The sequence below is a fragment of the Lottia gigantea genome, assembly GCF_000327385.1.
Source record: "Lottia gigantea unplaced genomic scaffold LOTGIsca_33, whole genome shotgun sequence".
Taxonomy (NCBI): Eukaryota; Metazoa; Mollusca; class Gastropoda; family Lottiidae; genus Lottia; species Lottia gigantea.
The window spans coordinates 2,656,331-2,670,045 of NW_008709110.1; the positions used below are offsets into that span (position 1 = coordinate 2,656,331).

At 30.9% G+C, this 13,715-nt stretch overlaps 1 protein-coding gene across 1 annotated transcript; it reads right to left on the minus strand.

The window, feature by feature from the left end:
* Positions 1-3,285: 3,285 nt before the first annotated feature.
* LOTGIDRAFT_162384 (hypothetical protein) lies at positions 3,286-8,550 on the minus strand (the record flags this gene model as incomplete). Its single annotated transcript, XM_009058340.1, has 10 exons — positions 3,286-3,357; positions 3,532-3,585; positions 3,952-4,073; positions 4,373-4,469; positions 4,718-4,798; positions 5,266-5,388; positions 5,692-5,867; positions 6,779-6,844; positions 7,854-8,029; positions 8,474-8,550. 10 exons carry the CDS (start codon positions 8,548-8,550, stop codon positions 3,286-3,288), a joined length of 1,044 nt encoding a protein of 347 aa, XP_009056588.1.
* Positions 8,551-13,715: the final 5,165 nt, after the last annotated feature.

The following is a 13,715-nucleotide window of genomic DNA, read 5'->3' on the forward strand; positions in this document are numbered from 1 at the left end:
TGCTTAGACCTTGCTGAAGATCTGACTGATATTTAAAGATTTGGTTCAATCACAGTCCATGGTTTTCAGTAGTACAATTGCAGAATCAACTTTGTTAATCACACACAATGATATACCAAAATTACTTCTTCAAGGCTAAAGCAATAGAGTCCAAGCAATGTCATCTCAAGTTGCATCGAGCCCTAGTTGAATCACATATTTACAAAGGGAATCTGCATACCTACTTTTTTTCGATTCCAATATATTGTTGGAGCTGAAATGTGCACAGTCTGTAAAAAATCAAAATGGGCCTTGATTTTTAACGTAAAATGAAACGAAAAATGAAATGAATAATAAATGTATAATAAAAAAGAAAGTAAATAAAATAAATACATGAATACATAGAAATATTCTATTTTTATCTTAATAAGTAGTGGAATAAATCATAATCCTATAGATTAAAAACTGGACGAAAGGAAAGAGAAATGTCTCCGGAGTATTTCAGATTTCTTATCACGTTGACTGTATTTATTATAGTCTAATTTGATAGTTATCATCAGTCTGTAGGGCACGTCAATCTAAACAATTTGTCTCTAAACATTGATAACTCTCGGTCTCGCTTCACCTCTCAAAACTACTTGTCTTGTAACATCCTTATAACCAGCCTCCCTGATGACCTTGTCTATAATCTCTTCTAGTAGACTTGATTAACCTAGTTAATCTTATATATAAGTTAATTCATACATGTACTAAGATGCTCAATCGTTCCACTGACTTATACATCCAAGAACATAATTCAACATTACCAACTGACAAAGATGGCTCCCGTTAGCATCAACTGATCTAAGTTTGCCTCTTTATCAACTACTACATACATGTATGTAGCAGGGCATGATGACACTTTTGACACTCAACATGCACTTCTTTCAGTCAACATAACTCATTCTATTTCAGATGATGAAAATCAACAGGCATTCCTCTTAAAACCAATAATCATTAACAGAGTCGTGGAATATAAAAAATTTTCAATGCAACAAAGACACTGTTAAAAAATTTTTTAAGCTATTTTAAGGTAGTTGAAAGATTAATATTATAAAAAAAAATTGTCTCTTTATAAACTGGTAGTGAAGAGAGAAGAATAAATACAGACTTAACATAAGCTGATCTTTTCAGCATGAAAAATTAATATTTACAACATGTAACTTTCCTAATCTGTATTGATTTTGGCTTTATTTTGTTCACAATTACTGTCAATGTAAAGACTAATTGTTCTGAATATTACTGTAATGTATATAATCAGAAAGAGCTCAGATTACTAATGTAGGTAACTAATGTAAATATTTGCCTCTATTGCTTATCACAGTGTACTATGCATAGTAAACGTAACACATTGCTTTGGACAAAAAGTGCATTTGTTATATAAATTCAGCCTTAAATTTTTTATAAAACTTCATTCAATTATATTAAAAGGCTACTTTAATAATGGTGCTGTGGATTCTTGAAAGATGTAATCAATGAGATTACACAAGGTCAAATAGTTTCAAAGACTTTCAATCCGGAGTGATAATTAGAACCTATATGTTGCATAACACAGTATGAAATGCATACCAAAATTAGCACATTTCTTTGGACAAAATAGTGTTTCGAAATAAAAATTCAGCTTTAGATTTTGTTACCAAACAACAGGCTACTTCAATCATGGTGCAGTGGACTTTTGAAAGCAGTTATTATATTACACAACTTTTCCTTCAAGAGCGATTTGTTATGAAATAAAGTCAATTAAATGTCAAACAAAAGTCTGTGAAACCTTTTACCAATATACTGTTTTAGACAAATAAATAGGTTACCCGTCCAATTAATTTGTACAGGATAGCTAAGCTCTCAATCCAATTAAATCATCATGACCATCTTGACCCTTCATATTAAATCAGACGTGGAGAAAAACACTATCACATTTACCTCATTTCCGTTTTATTCCAGAACACGACACATCCCACCATTTATTTTAGACCTACTTTGTTTACAATACCGTCAAAACACGCAAAATATTTTAACTTTGACTTGCTCAGTTCTACCAAGCACAAGAAATTCACATTAAGAAAGCAATGCTTCAGACTAGGATGATTCAGGAAATTCAATCTGTTTCGATAACTTACTGATTTCAACTTGGCTAATAAGTCCAGAGAAGATACTTGATCTTGTTAATTACATAAAGTGCCTCTAGTCGACAACATAGCAAAACCTTGGCCAACAATTTTTCCATACAATATAATGATTAGTCAAAGGCTACAAGTTTCATCAAAGCAATTTTAACAAGTGACTGGATGAGAATTCTAAATGACTTGCCTGTCATGTACAATATCAAATTTGATCTAGCATCAATTTTCTGATAAAGAGTCTGGTTTTATATCTAGAAATTTCATCTATCTCACGGATTGCTCCAGTAAAATAAAAAGGGAACATGGACAAATTTCCTGACAGTCAGCACTGACCAATTCTAATATCAGTTCAGACATGGCTTTGTAAAAGATATTTGTTATGACAGGGATGAGTTGAAATGATTTTCAGCCAGTAAAGTGTTGACTAAATATTGATATAAGAGCCATCTTTATCTGGTATTTAAAGCTAGCCATAATTAACAGTTATATTTTCTATTGATAGCATCATCTCCAATAACTATGGTATTAACCTTCCAGAATGGCTAAATTCCATATATATTTACACACAATTAGATCACGGTGAGTAAATACTGTCAAGTACATACACTGATTGAAAGACTGGTAGACCATTACCACAGATTGAAAGACTGGTAGAACATTACGCAGATTGCAAGAACTGAAAGTCTTAATTAGGAGTGTCTGAAAAGAAATGTGCAAAGTCATTAACATTTATATTAAGATCAGAGTGCAAGAAGTCTTGGCCATTATTATAATGAATGGCAGATATTGAAGACAGTGGACTGTCAGATTGTGATATAATGAGTCATTGATACAGTATAAAGATTGTCATTATGTGATGATATCAATGATATAAAGCTAACAGTGTGATATAATAAATTACTGACAGACAGTTGCTATAAGACTGACAGACATAGGTACATATATAAAATGAAAAATATAAGACTGAATGACAATGAAATATAACTGATACTGTAAGATATATCAATATATTTCTTGTATATAATACCTAAAATAAACTTTCTACATTTCAATTTGAAATGATCTATACTAGACTAACTGGGGAGTAAAACAAAGACTTAACAATACTAAGAGGATATAGTAGTTTGTTTATTGTTATTTCTACTAGTTACAGGACTATTTCATGATTATTCAAAGTCTTCTGAACAAATCTAGTGTGAACAGAATATAGCAATCCATGCTGAAAATCATAATTAATTTCTAATTAAACAGAATGGGGTTAGTAATAAAAAGGTCAAAAGTCTAATTCTATTCCAAATTTTGCTTGGCAATTTGAAAACATTTGAAACCAAATTGAGATCATGCTGTTTATTTTCTACCATTCCACATTCAGAATGATGGTAGAAATACTCACGTTTAGTAAAGTATGGAGTTTTATATTTGAGAATAAACGCTCAAGAAGTTCAGCCTAAAACAAGTGATTATTCATGTGTTAATTTGACAGGATTTTTAATAAGCATAAAAATAAGCATCAATGTTAAATAAAACCAAATTAAATGTGTATTTTATGTTTTGAAAGAAAATCTTTCAGGTGCTGTGTAGAGTTATTTCCCTTAGGGTACATAAAACTCATGTGTTGTTCTATCTTATGTATGTTTGAATGTTTTTGCACGAGCTTTTAGCTACAAAAAAGAGGTTTGTATGTAATATTGTGTACAAGTTTCATCTTCAAAATTTGTCAAAAGATGTTAAGATAGGATCATGTAAAAGAATCAGATCTAGTCAATTGTGGATGATCTTGAACTGTAATGGTTAAGTTAAAAATTGTACTTACATTTAGTAATGAATGAAGTTTGGTATCTTGAAGTACACTTTCTACAAATTCTTTCTCTTGTTCTGTACTATCAGCTAAACATTGAACTTCTTCAAGAGAATCAAGTACCTGAGAAACAGCTCCTTGGAGAAAATAGAAATAAGTTAAATCCCTTAGTAGACTATTTTACACCACTATTCTACACCACACCATTCTACATGCAATTCTAGAAAAAACAACTGGTTCTAAACAACTTTTGGAATCTGCATTTCAACAATAAAATCATACAACATGACATATTCAAAAGAATACTCTAATGTCTAAGCTTGCTAAATTGTTGTACATTTTGCTGACATAGTGTTTATATTGTTAACAAGATTTAGTTTCATTTTAAACACTGATACATACTAAAAATTCAGATTCTGAAGTATATTTAACTCACCAGCAGATGTAACATCTTCACCATCAATATCTGGTGGAGGAGGGTCATTATAAAATGACGTCCATTTCGAACTAGAAACAGCAGCCATTATAGCACCCTAAATATACACATTCATATGATTAACATGAAATTTGAAAAACTTGCACCACTCAAAGTGTATAATTTCAACAATGACATTTAGTTAAATAGCAACAGAATTTATTTTGAATCTAACTGACTTCTTAAGCACAAGCATAATCATTACTTTGTGTTACGAAACCAAGGTTATAGTAATGAAAATAGTAATATATGCAAGTTGAATTACTCATACAATTGAATCAAAATAAACCCCTAATATCAACTCACTTTTAATTTTCGTCTGGCATTGAATTTCTTTAATTCCTCAACAGTTTCATGTAAGTGTATCTTTGGTATAGATCGCCTATCCTACAAATCAAAATAATATGATTTAAATAATTTATATGATTTATAATAGTCTGAAAGTTTAGTAAAATATCCTACTTACCTCCCTTCTAATGTTGAGAAGACTATTGGCTTAATCTTGGTTAGTTCTAAACAGATCGTTTCAACAGGATCTGCCTGTTACAGAATCTGCCTGTTCTGATATATCACATCAGAATTTAACCTTCTATTTCTTTCCAATCCATTTTGAATTCTGTCTTCACCTACTTTTTTTTTGCATTTTGAACAATGTTCCAAATTGTTTTATTGAACTTTCAAATCACTCCTCCAAAATGATGGACAATGGTTCATTGCAAATATAGCTATGCTAGAAAATTTATTTTTAAAACATAGCTTTAGCTCGGGATGATTTTAATGGAAATGTCACTACATCTTCGTTTAGAATGAGAGAATGGAAAAGTTACCTGCTATATAAATCTATTATAACTTACTTTTATCCAGGGATGATTTAATGCTTCTTCTACAGTTAATCTTTTACTAGGATCTAATTCTAATAATTTGGAAACAAAATCTTTAGATTCATTTGATAGTGTTTCCCATTGTTTTGGTCGAAACTAAATAAAAGAAAATATTAATTTTGTTTTGAATTCAAATTGCTATCTACATAAAAAGTGAATAAATAAAATCAAGTGTCCAATGAACACCAGCTTTAGTCACAAACACCATGTTAATCTATACAACGTTATATCTCAAGAGTGTACAGAAGAGGACAGAGTTACATTTTCAACTCTACATCTCTAGACAGCTCATACAACTAATATTGCTTGTTTACTTATTCTGCAACCTTCTTTCTCAATATCTTACTCTGAACATTGTCACTAATTAAACACTTAGAAAGGCAAAGAGATACAACTTACAAAATAGCTGCCTTTAACAATTAAATCATACAATCTTTCTTTGGTACCACAAAATGGAGGATAACCAGACAGCAGTATAAAAGATAAAACACCTAAACCCCACATATCTACAGGTTTACCATATTCTTCTCGTTTTATTACCTCCGGAGCCATATATTGTGGTGTACCAACTCGACCTAAGATATCAATTATACTGTCAAAAAATATAGTTTCAAATTGTATCATCTAATATTTGGTATTCATGTTCAGGCCAACTTGTTTTCCTATGCTTGGACCATTTTTAGAAAAACAGGAACCAGAACTGTTCTTGTCTTGAACAATTTGACTGAGCATTACACTGATAATTCAAGACCAAAGGGACAAAAATCTTTTAACAATATTTTATTCAAATAAATTATAAAAGGGATAAAGGAACAGGCTATATTACCCTTCTCTTTTATTGTTCATGTTTAGAGTTGTTACAAAAATTCTTATACAAACAATATGTATATCTTTTAGCATCTGATTGTAAATAAACTGAAGACTTGTTAATGGTTAATACAGTATGTAATGTACTAAATACTGATAATTATAATCATCAAATATATCAAATAAGACATATAGATGTTAGTATAAGTTGTGATCTAAAAGAATCTAGAGTACAATTTGTGCTGTCAAAACAAACTTTTCACCAAAACATTTTTTATATGTAGTATAGTAAAACTCTTCATTTTGCAGACTAAAATATTTGTATACATTGTTTTAATTTATTGCAATTATCACCATGGATAAGCTAGAAATGTATCTTGCACAGCATACAACATAAATAATGAAATACTGTTTTGCTATTCAAGTTCTTATATCTCTGAGCTGTAGGGAGCCACAGTGGCTCGGTGAGTAATACCCTTCCTCGCTAACCTGAGTGTCCAGGGATTATACCATCAGATTTTTCAATCTGGTTTCCCCGTCATTTCATTTCGATTCATTTGCTTCAGCTGTATCTCTTGACAAGTGTATTTACACAAACAAATTAGTAACACAAGTGTATGTTAGAAAAAAGGGAAGTAATTCAGTGAGAGTTAGATGTTAGTAAAGCCACAAATCTTACCAATACAATCTTCTCTAACATAATACATGGGTTCTAATTCATAGAATACTGATGATGGTACTTTGTCTGGAACACCAAATAACCCACAATACAATATACTATATATAGGGTAAGACTATTTTCATGATTTGAATTATACTTTGATAAAATGATACTTCAATATAGTACAACAGATGAGATATTTTTGTTATTTGGCATCTTAGTTTGAATTTATTTCATCAAATATTCTATTAGTCGCAACAAAAGTTGATAACATGTAATCAAAATCATGAAAACAGTCCCATGCTCATGCATATACTGAATTGACCTGAATACAAAATCAATACTACAAGCAAGCTGTATGATATCAATGAATAATGCACAAGAATAATTTCATATATAAATAAGATGCAATAAGATTGTATGACCATGCCCTGACTTCCAGTAAGGACTATTGAGGAATAAATCATTTTCTCTCCACCAGTCCATGCACTAGCAATACTATAATATGTATATTGAATAATGCTGTGTAGATTCCCAGCAGTCTTATCATGCATAATGGACATACAATATATATCTGGTGTTATTAATTTATACTGAACTGACTTTACTCACGATCATTTAAATAGGCTTCAGCTTAATGCAAGTTTTTTAAATGTTAAATCATTTCATAAAAATTATATGATCCAACAGTCAGTAATTTTTTTTTGACAATCCAGATTTTCTTAGCTTTATGTTTGAAAATGCCTATGATTAGTTAATTCTCTGGGTTATAGCCATGGTTGTCTGGTCTGGTCAGCAAGAGCCAGAACTCGGCTTGATGGATGGGTACTGAAATGAACTTGCCTCTCTAGTAATTCTAGAGGCAGAAACCCTCTGGCTTAGAGGGTTTCACCTTCCAAACCTTTGGTTATGATTTAGACTATTTTGAGCTGGCACTCAATTTCTCCAAGCTACTTCTGTAAGCTTCTGATTAAATATTGGGATAGATCATGAACACGAGGAATCTGAGCATACAACACCTAACACTTAACACTATCACAACATTATTACTGGAAAGGATGCTTATTACAACTAGAACACTGTATCTACATACCTCCTGATAGTTTACCATTTTCAGGAAGTTGAACCGCCACACCAAAACCTCCCAGTTTAACAGGAGCCGAGTTTTCTTTGGAAGCCAGTAATACACAGTGTGGTTTAAGATCTCGATGAATAATATTATTAGCATGGCAGTAATGTAAGGCCTCTAAAATTTGGCGAATATAATGGCTGAAAGAACAATGAACCTTTGAATAACACTTCACTTCAAATTGTAACACCTGATTGGCACCACATTCAATTAAGAGCTCATCTTGCCATGTTCCATTGAAATACCAGGAAGTATAGACAGTTTTTTTTAACTTGTTTTCGTGGTGAGGCATTCTCACTGGGTAAGTCAACTCTGCATCGCATTAGGAGAGGTATAATGGTTTAATTAACTATAAACTTATAATAAGTAACGTACTTAGTTTTACCAGCCATATCAGGAATGCTTACTCGTCTTGAAAACCTGATGTTCCTGTACAGTAGGCTCGTTAAACTAAGCAACCTTTTTTTTGAAGCTTTTTTTGGGAGATCTTACATTTGTGTATTTTTCTACTACATATACATTAGATGAATGTAGTTTCAGAAATATATATATTTGTATTTATAGAAACACCAAAAACATTTTACCTGGCTACAGCTTCACTATATACAAAACCATCTAAAGCTCTCTTAACTATCTCAAAACAAAGATCAGCACCGTCCATGCTGTAAAATAAATAATTCAAACAATATAAATATTACTTGCAATATAACTTTACATTTGCTCATGGCAAAAGTTAAAACATTTAATTAATTTATTAGAAGTAAATGTGTCAAAGTGTGGTAAAATATTATAAAAGTTTCTGTTTTTATTGCTCTGACTTGTGTTAGCAAGAGCTCAGTCACTAACTGATAATTGAAACATTGAGAATTTAACTTCATTCCAAGTGATATTTTCATCATGATGAAACCCATCAACAGTTGTGTTTCTATGGGAGAGCCAGGCCCCCTTGGAAATTTCAAACCATTGAGTTCTTACTGATACTGGCCCCCCCCTGACAATTATGTGACCACCCCCCTAGCCCCTTAATCTAATGCTTTATAAAAACATCACTGCCCATTAACTGTACAGAACCTACAAAACAATATCACAGTACGTCTACCAAACCAACAGTACCAAAACATCCAATTGATCCACATCAACAACATAGTCTGTGATATTAGTTTCGGTCTGAAGCAGACTTTAACTTATCATCTACCAACCAACTAATCATCAAAAACTCTAGTACAAATCTCTTTATTCTATATTTTCATATAAAGAGATTTAAAGGAATATACAATTTTTGGGAAGTTATAAGTGCAGCAGACAGTCTCACAGAGTTTGTCAACTCTGCATTCTATCTGAAGAGTCAGCAGAGATTTTATTGCTTGTTAAAGTAACCTACAGAACTTGATATTATCTAAACATGAGAGAATCATAGTTGTGACATTTAATTTATCTATTGTTTTATAAATTGTAATTATTGTCAATAACCTGTTGTCAGTTTCAACTTATATTATCACTTTGTGCCACTCAATAACTTATATTGTTGGATGTTTTTGATGCCTTCAATTCATTTTATATTTCTTTTTTAAATTTACCAGATAATGCATGTTGTCAACTGAGTTAAAAAAAAAAAAATTATCATAACTACGAGGGATGAGATTATCGAAATATTTTAATTTAGAAACCTTGTAAATACCAAATAAAAAGCATTCCATAATGTGTAATTCCATGGGTTATTTTTGAGTAATAGAAGTATGTGGTGTTGCTTTGATCAGTAATTGTGGTTAACTTCTGCGCTGAATGAAATTTATGTGGAAGAGTTACCGACTTGTATATATCATAGAAAAATGTAATTTTGACATTTAATCACTTATGAAATTTGATAATCAATAATCGAAATTATAAACTTCCTAGTGAAAATAAACGATTATTTAATTAATTAATTTATCCATCTCAAACAACTACCAAATGAACTAGTTAATGTACATTGAAAGTATGTCAGGAACTTCCAATTCAAATAAGATAATTATTATTTTAAAACCATTCACACTAACAAATGAACACTTTCAATTATGCTATTCTATCATAAATTATTGATGTTGTTAGTAGAGCATGAAATTATGTCATTAATGAGTGGATGTGTGTATATAACTATCAAACAAGATAAATGATGCTTACATCTGAGAGACATTAACATCATTGCTTTAATTAGACAAGCGCCAAAGAGACAAATTCTGTCAAGTGAAACACAGATTAATGTCCATGTGGATTTACATTTCTTAGCAGCTTTAGTTGATAATTGGGTCTTTAATCATAAACTCAAAAACTAAATAGCCGATCATAAATGAGTGCTTTTGTCATATGAAATAAGATGCTGGACTTAATATTTCCTGAGCCTTGTTGAGGAAATTATTTAATCAGGCATTCAATTTCATATGACATAAGCACTAATGAAAGATTCTATATATCACACAACTATTTTCTTCAAATGTATTCAACGTTAATGTGATCAATAAATTGAAACTCTATATAAGTTACGTTATTTTGGAGACATTGCATTGTAATCAATTTTAACTGATTAGCAAACATCTAGAATGTCATGTTGTTGTTTTTACCTAGCGAATCAATACATGACCTTGAAACGGCCTAATTTGCATGGTTATTAACCTGTGGTACAAATTCACATCTTTCACAACTCACTTTATAAAACCAGAAATAGTACTGTTGTATGATTAAATATCATATGAAGCAAACTTCAAGATGAATTTCAGTCAAAATTCTACATATTAAGTGTCCATCTGTTATGGAAAGATTAGAAGAGAGACATTACCTTACTCAACCAGTATTTATTTCTCAACAACAATACTCAGACATGTAAAGTATTCCAGTTCAAGATAATGTATAAAAAGGTGACACAGTATAATGGAAATAGATGATACAAACATCAAGATAAAACATGATGGGGTTTGAATGTTGAACTAATGTTGTAAAGGTGAGAACATTATTCCAATGGAACCTGGAATTCTCGTTAACCCTGTGTTATCTCAGAGTTTACTCAGGTGTTACTATCAAGTGGCATTCTCATTTCAAAACATTTCGTTCAAAATGCTAAGAAGTGTGTGGCCAGTTAAGAAACTGAAATAAAACTCTTTATTCTTTCAATAAGAATCTGATCAATACTGTTTCTAGTAAGCTTTCTAGTAAGAAGTTCTAACAAATACCTGTGCAAAATTTCCTTCAAGAACAGAGCACTGAATGGTTGTAACAATAGTATATGAACCTTTAACTGAAGTTTTAAAGAGGATTTCATTTAGAAATTCACATTGACTGATTAACTAACAGCTACCTGTTGAGAGTGACTTATTTATTATTGCTCATCTATTGGGTTTTTCAACTTTAACAGTTGTCTTGTATGAAACATTCACTTATTCAATGATCTGTGGGAGGCGATGCTGGTGAGGCAGAACACATTCACTCTACTATTACACATTATATCTACAACAGACTTGCTATTTTGGCATCAGCTTAAATAGCTAACTTGATATTTTTTAACAAATTATCACAAAGTATTACACTAACTAACTAAAATAAGTGACATTTAATAAAGGTCAATGACAAACGAGGCCTGTAGAGTGACCACCATCCATTAACATCCTATGATAAAGTAATTACTTCTCTAATGTTAACCAGCACATTACCTTAGATTGACCCGCTCTCATTTATCTTATATGTTCAATCTATAATCCCTTTCTATAGTTAATACCTTTGATTCTGTGATTAATATCTCTTATCAAGAGAATCCTCACTCTATTAATGTCTCTCTAAACATTTGATAAGAACTTTAAAGTATTATATATGTGGTTTTTCATAAAAATCTATTAGCTAGATTAGCTGAAATTGAATGTGACATTACTGACAATTTTCTCAATTGCAAACCATCTTACTGAGCTTGAACATTAACAAAATTCAATATTTATTAACTGTTTACACTTAATGTCTATTTCTCAAAAGCAGTATATCTATGACCAAAAGTGTGCGCTAGAATTACAGCCACTGGCTTTTTCTGTACACCTTTTTCAAAAATTAGCTGAGTGCAATGTAATTTTTCTGGACCAACATATTTCAATAGTATAACATGACAGCATCAAATTGGAATGCTATGACAGTAATTTGTGCAGCTTTAGTTTTAATACATGGTTCTATTAAAGATGTTTTATTGTTCACTTATTTTAAAAGACAAGACAATGGTTTGCTGCATGTTTTATATCAAAGTTATACTTTTCTGCTCCAAATTGGACTAATGATGCAATATCATTCAGTGTTCAATGAAGAAAACTCTCTGCACTGAAAAGTGATTTTAACTTGCACAGAATGTAGCACACAGAAAACTTGAGTCAATAGGTCTTAAAGCCACATATACAAATATACTAAATGTTACCAGTATATTACAACAAAATATTACAACCTCGTCGCAAGGAAAACAATACATGAAAAAATGAATAATCAGCATAATGAAGTCATCAAAATCTGATCAAAACTGTGGTTTCATTCACATTCAACAGAACAGAGCAATGACCTTATGAAAACCAATATCCATTCACATACATGTATATCAAAAAATATTCTGGCCTAAGAATTTAGATGGTAGACAAATTACATATAAGTGAATATAATGTATATTTAACTTTCTTTCAGACTGTTCTTTTTTATTACAAAAATATTGAGAATATAAATATGTCACCTCAAAAATATTTCATTGTCTGTCATTGACATCAGCTTTTCAAAGCAAAAGTGTTAGAATTCAAAGCCTTTCAGCTATAAACTTGCTATTTCTTTAGTTTTTCTACATCAATTTGTTAAGTGATTACTGAGTAATTCCTTGCTTTCTATCCATTGAAAACAGGACAAAAATAGATGGGAAAGGATTGGAAAAATACAAGGATGTGTCAATTGATTGGTGGACTTGATTTAAGTGACTTTTATAATAGAAGTGATGGAGGTTCGTAATGTTGATATATCGTGAGATTAATGAGAATAATTGGGTGTCTTGTTGACCTAGACTACTTCTAAACGTGCCAAGGAACCATAATCAACTTTTATAATAGAAAAAGACTAAACTCAAGTCCAAATGTCTATCAATGTTTCCTGAACTTACAAGGTAATTGAAAAGAAGTATTGGACCACAATCTCAGGAGTATTTAAATTGTACTATGTGTAATAAAAAAGGGCATGAAGTCAATGAGATATTGGATTATAAGATACCAGTTTGTTTATATTGGTATATAATTCTTGATGCTAATGGTACCATTTTATTTCTGTTCTTCAAATTCAATCTTTTCAAAATGAAGGAAATGATATAGCCTTTCTAAGTAAAAATTAAAGAAATCTCTATAAAATATATGTTTGAAAATGTCAACACAAAGTAGTCAGTTTCAAAACATCAGGTATGTCCACTTTTTCTGGCGCATCATTTGGATTAAGGATTAATAGTCTTCATTAAATATCAGAAAAATTAAATTTTGATACAGAAAAATCAATTGGAGGTGAATTTTTCACATGATTTTGGATATTTTTAATTAATATTTCAAGGTAGTACCAAAAAACATGCTGCATACAACTTGTCTAGATTAGAATAGTACATCAGTAAACCAGACAAGATTTACATCACAACACAGAAGCATGCCGTGCTAATATAGAGATACATTTCTTATTTTTACTTTGACGTCTATCTTTGGTGAACATAAAAGGAACCAATCATAAATTGTCTCCACAGTTTCGTGGTTCCAGGCATGTAAAAGTCTATTTTATGGCAATTTCAATCAAGTTTGAAGAGTATAGTGTAAA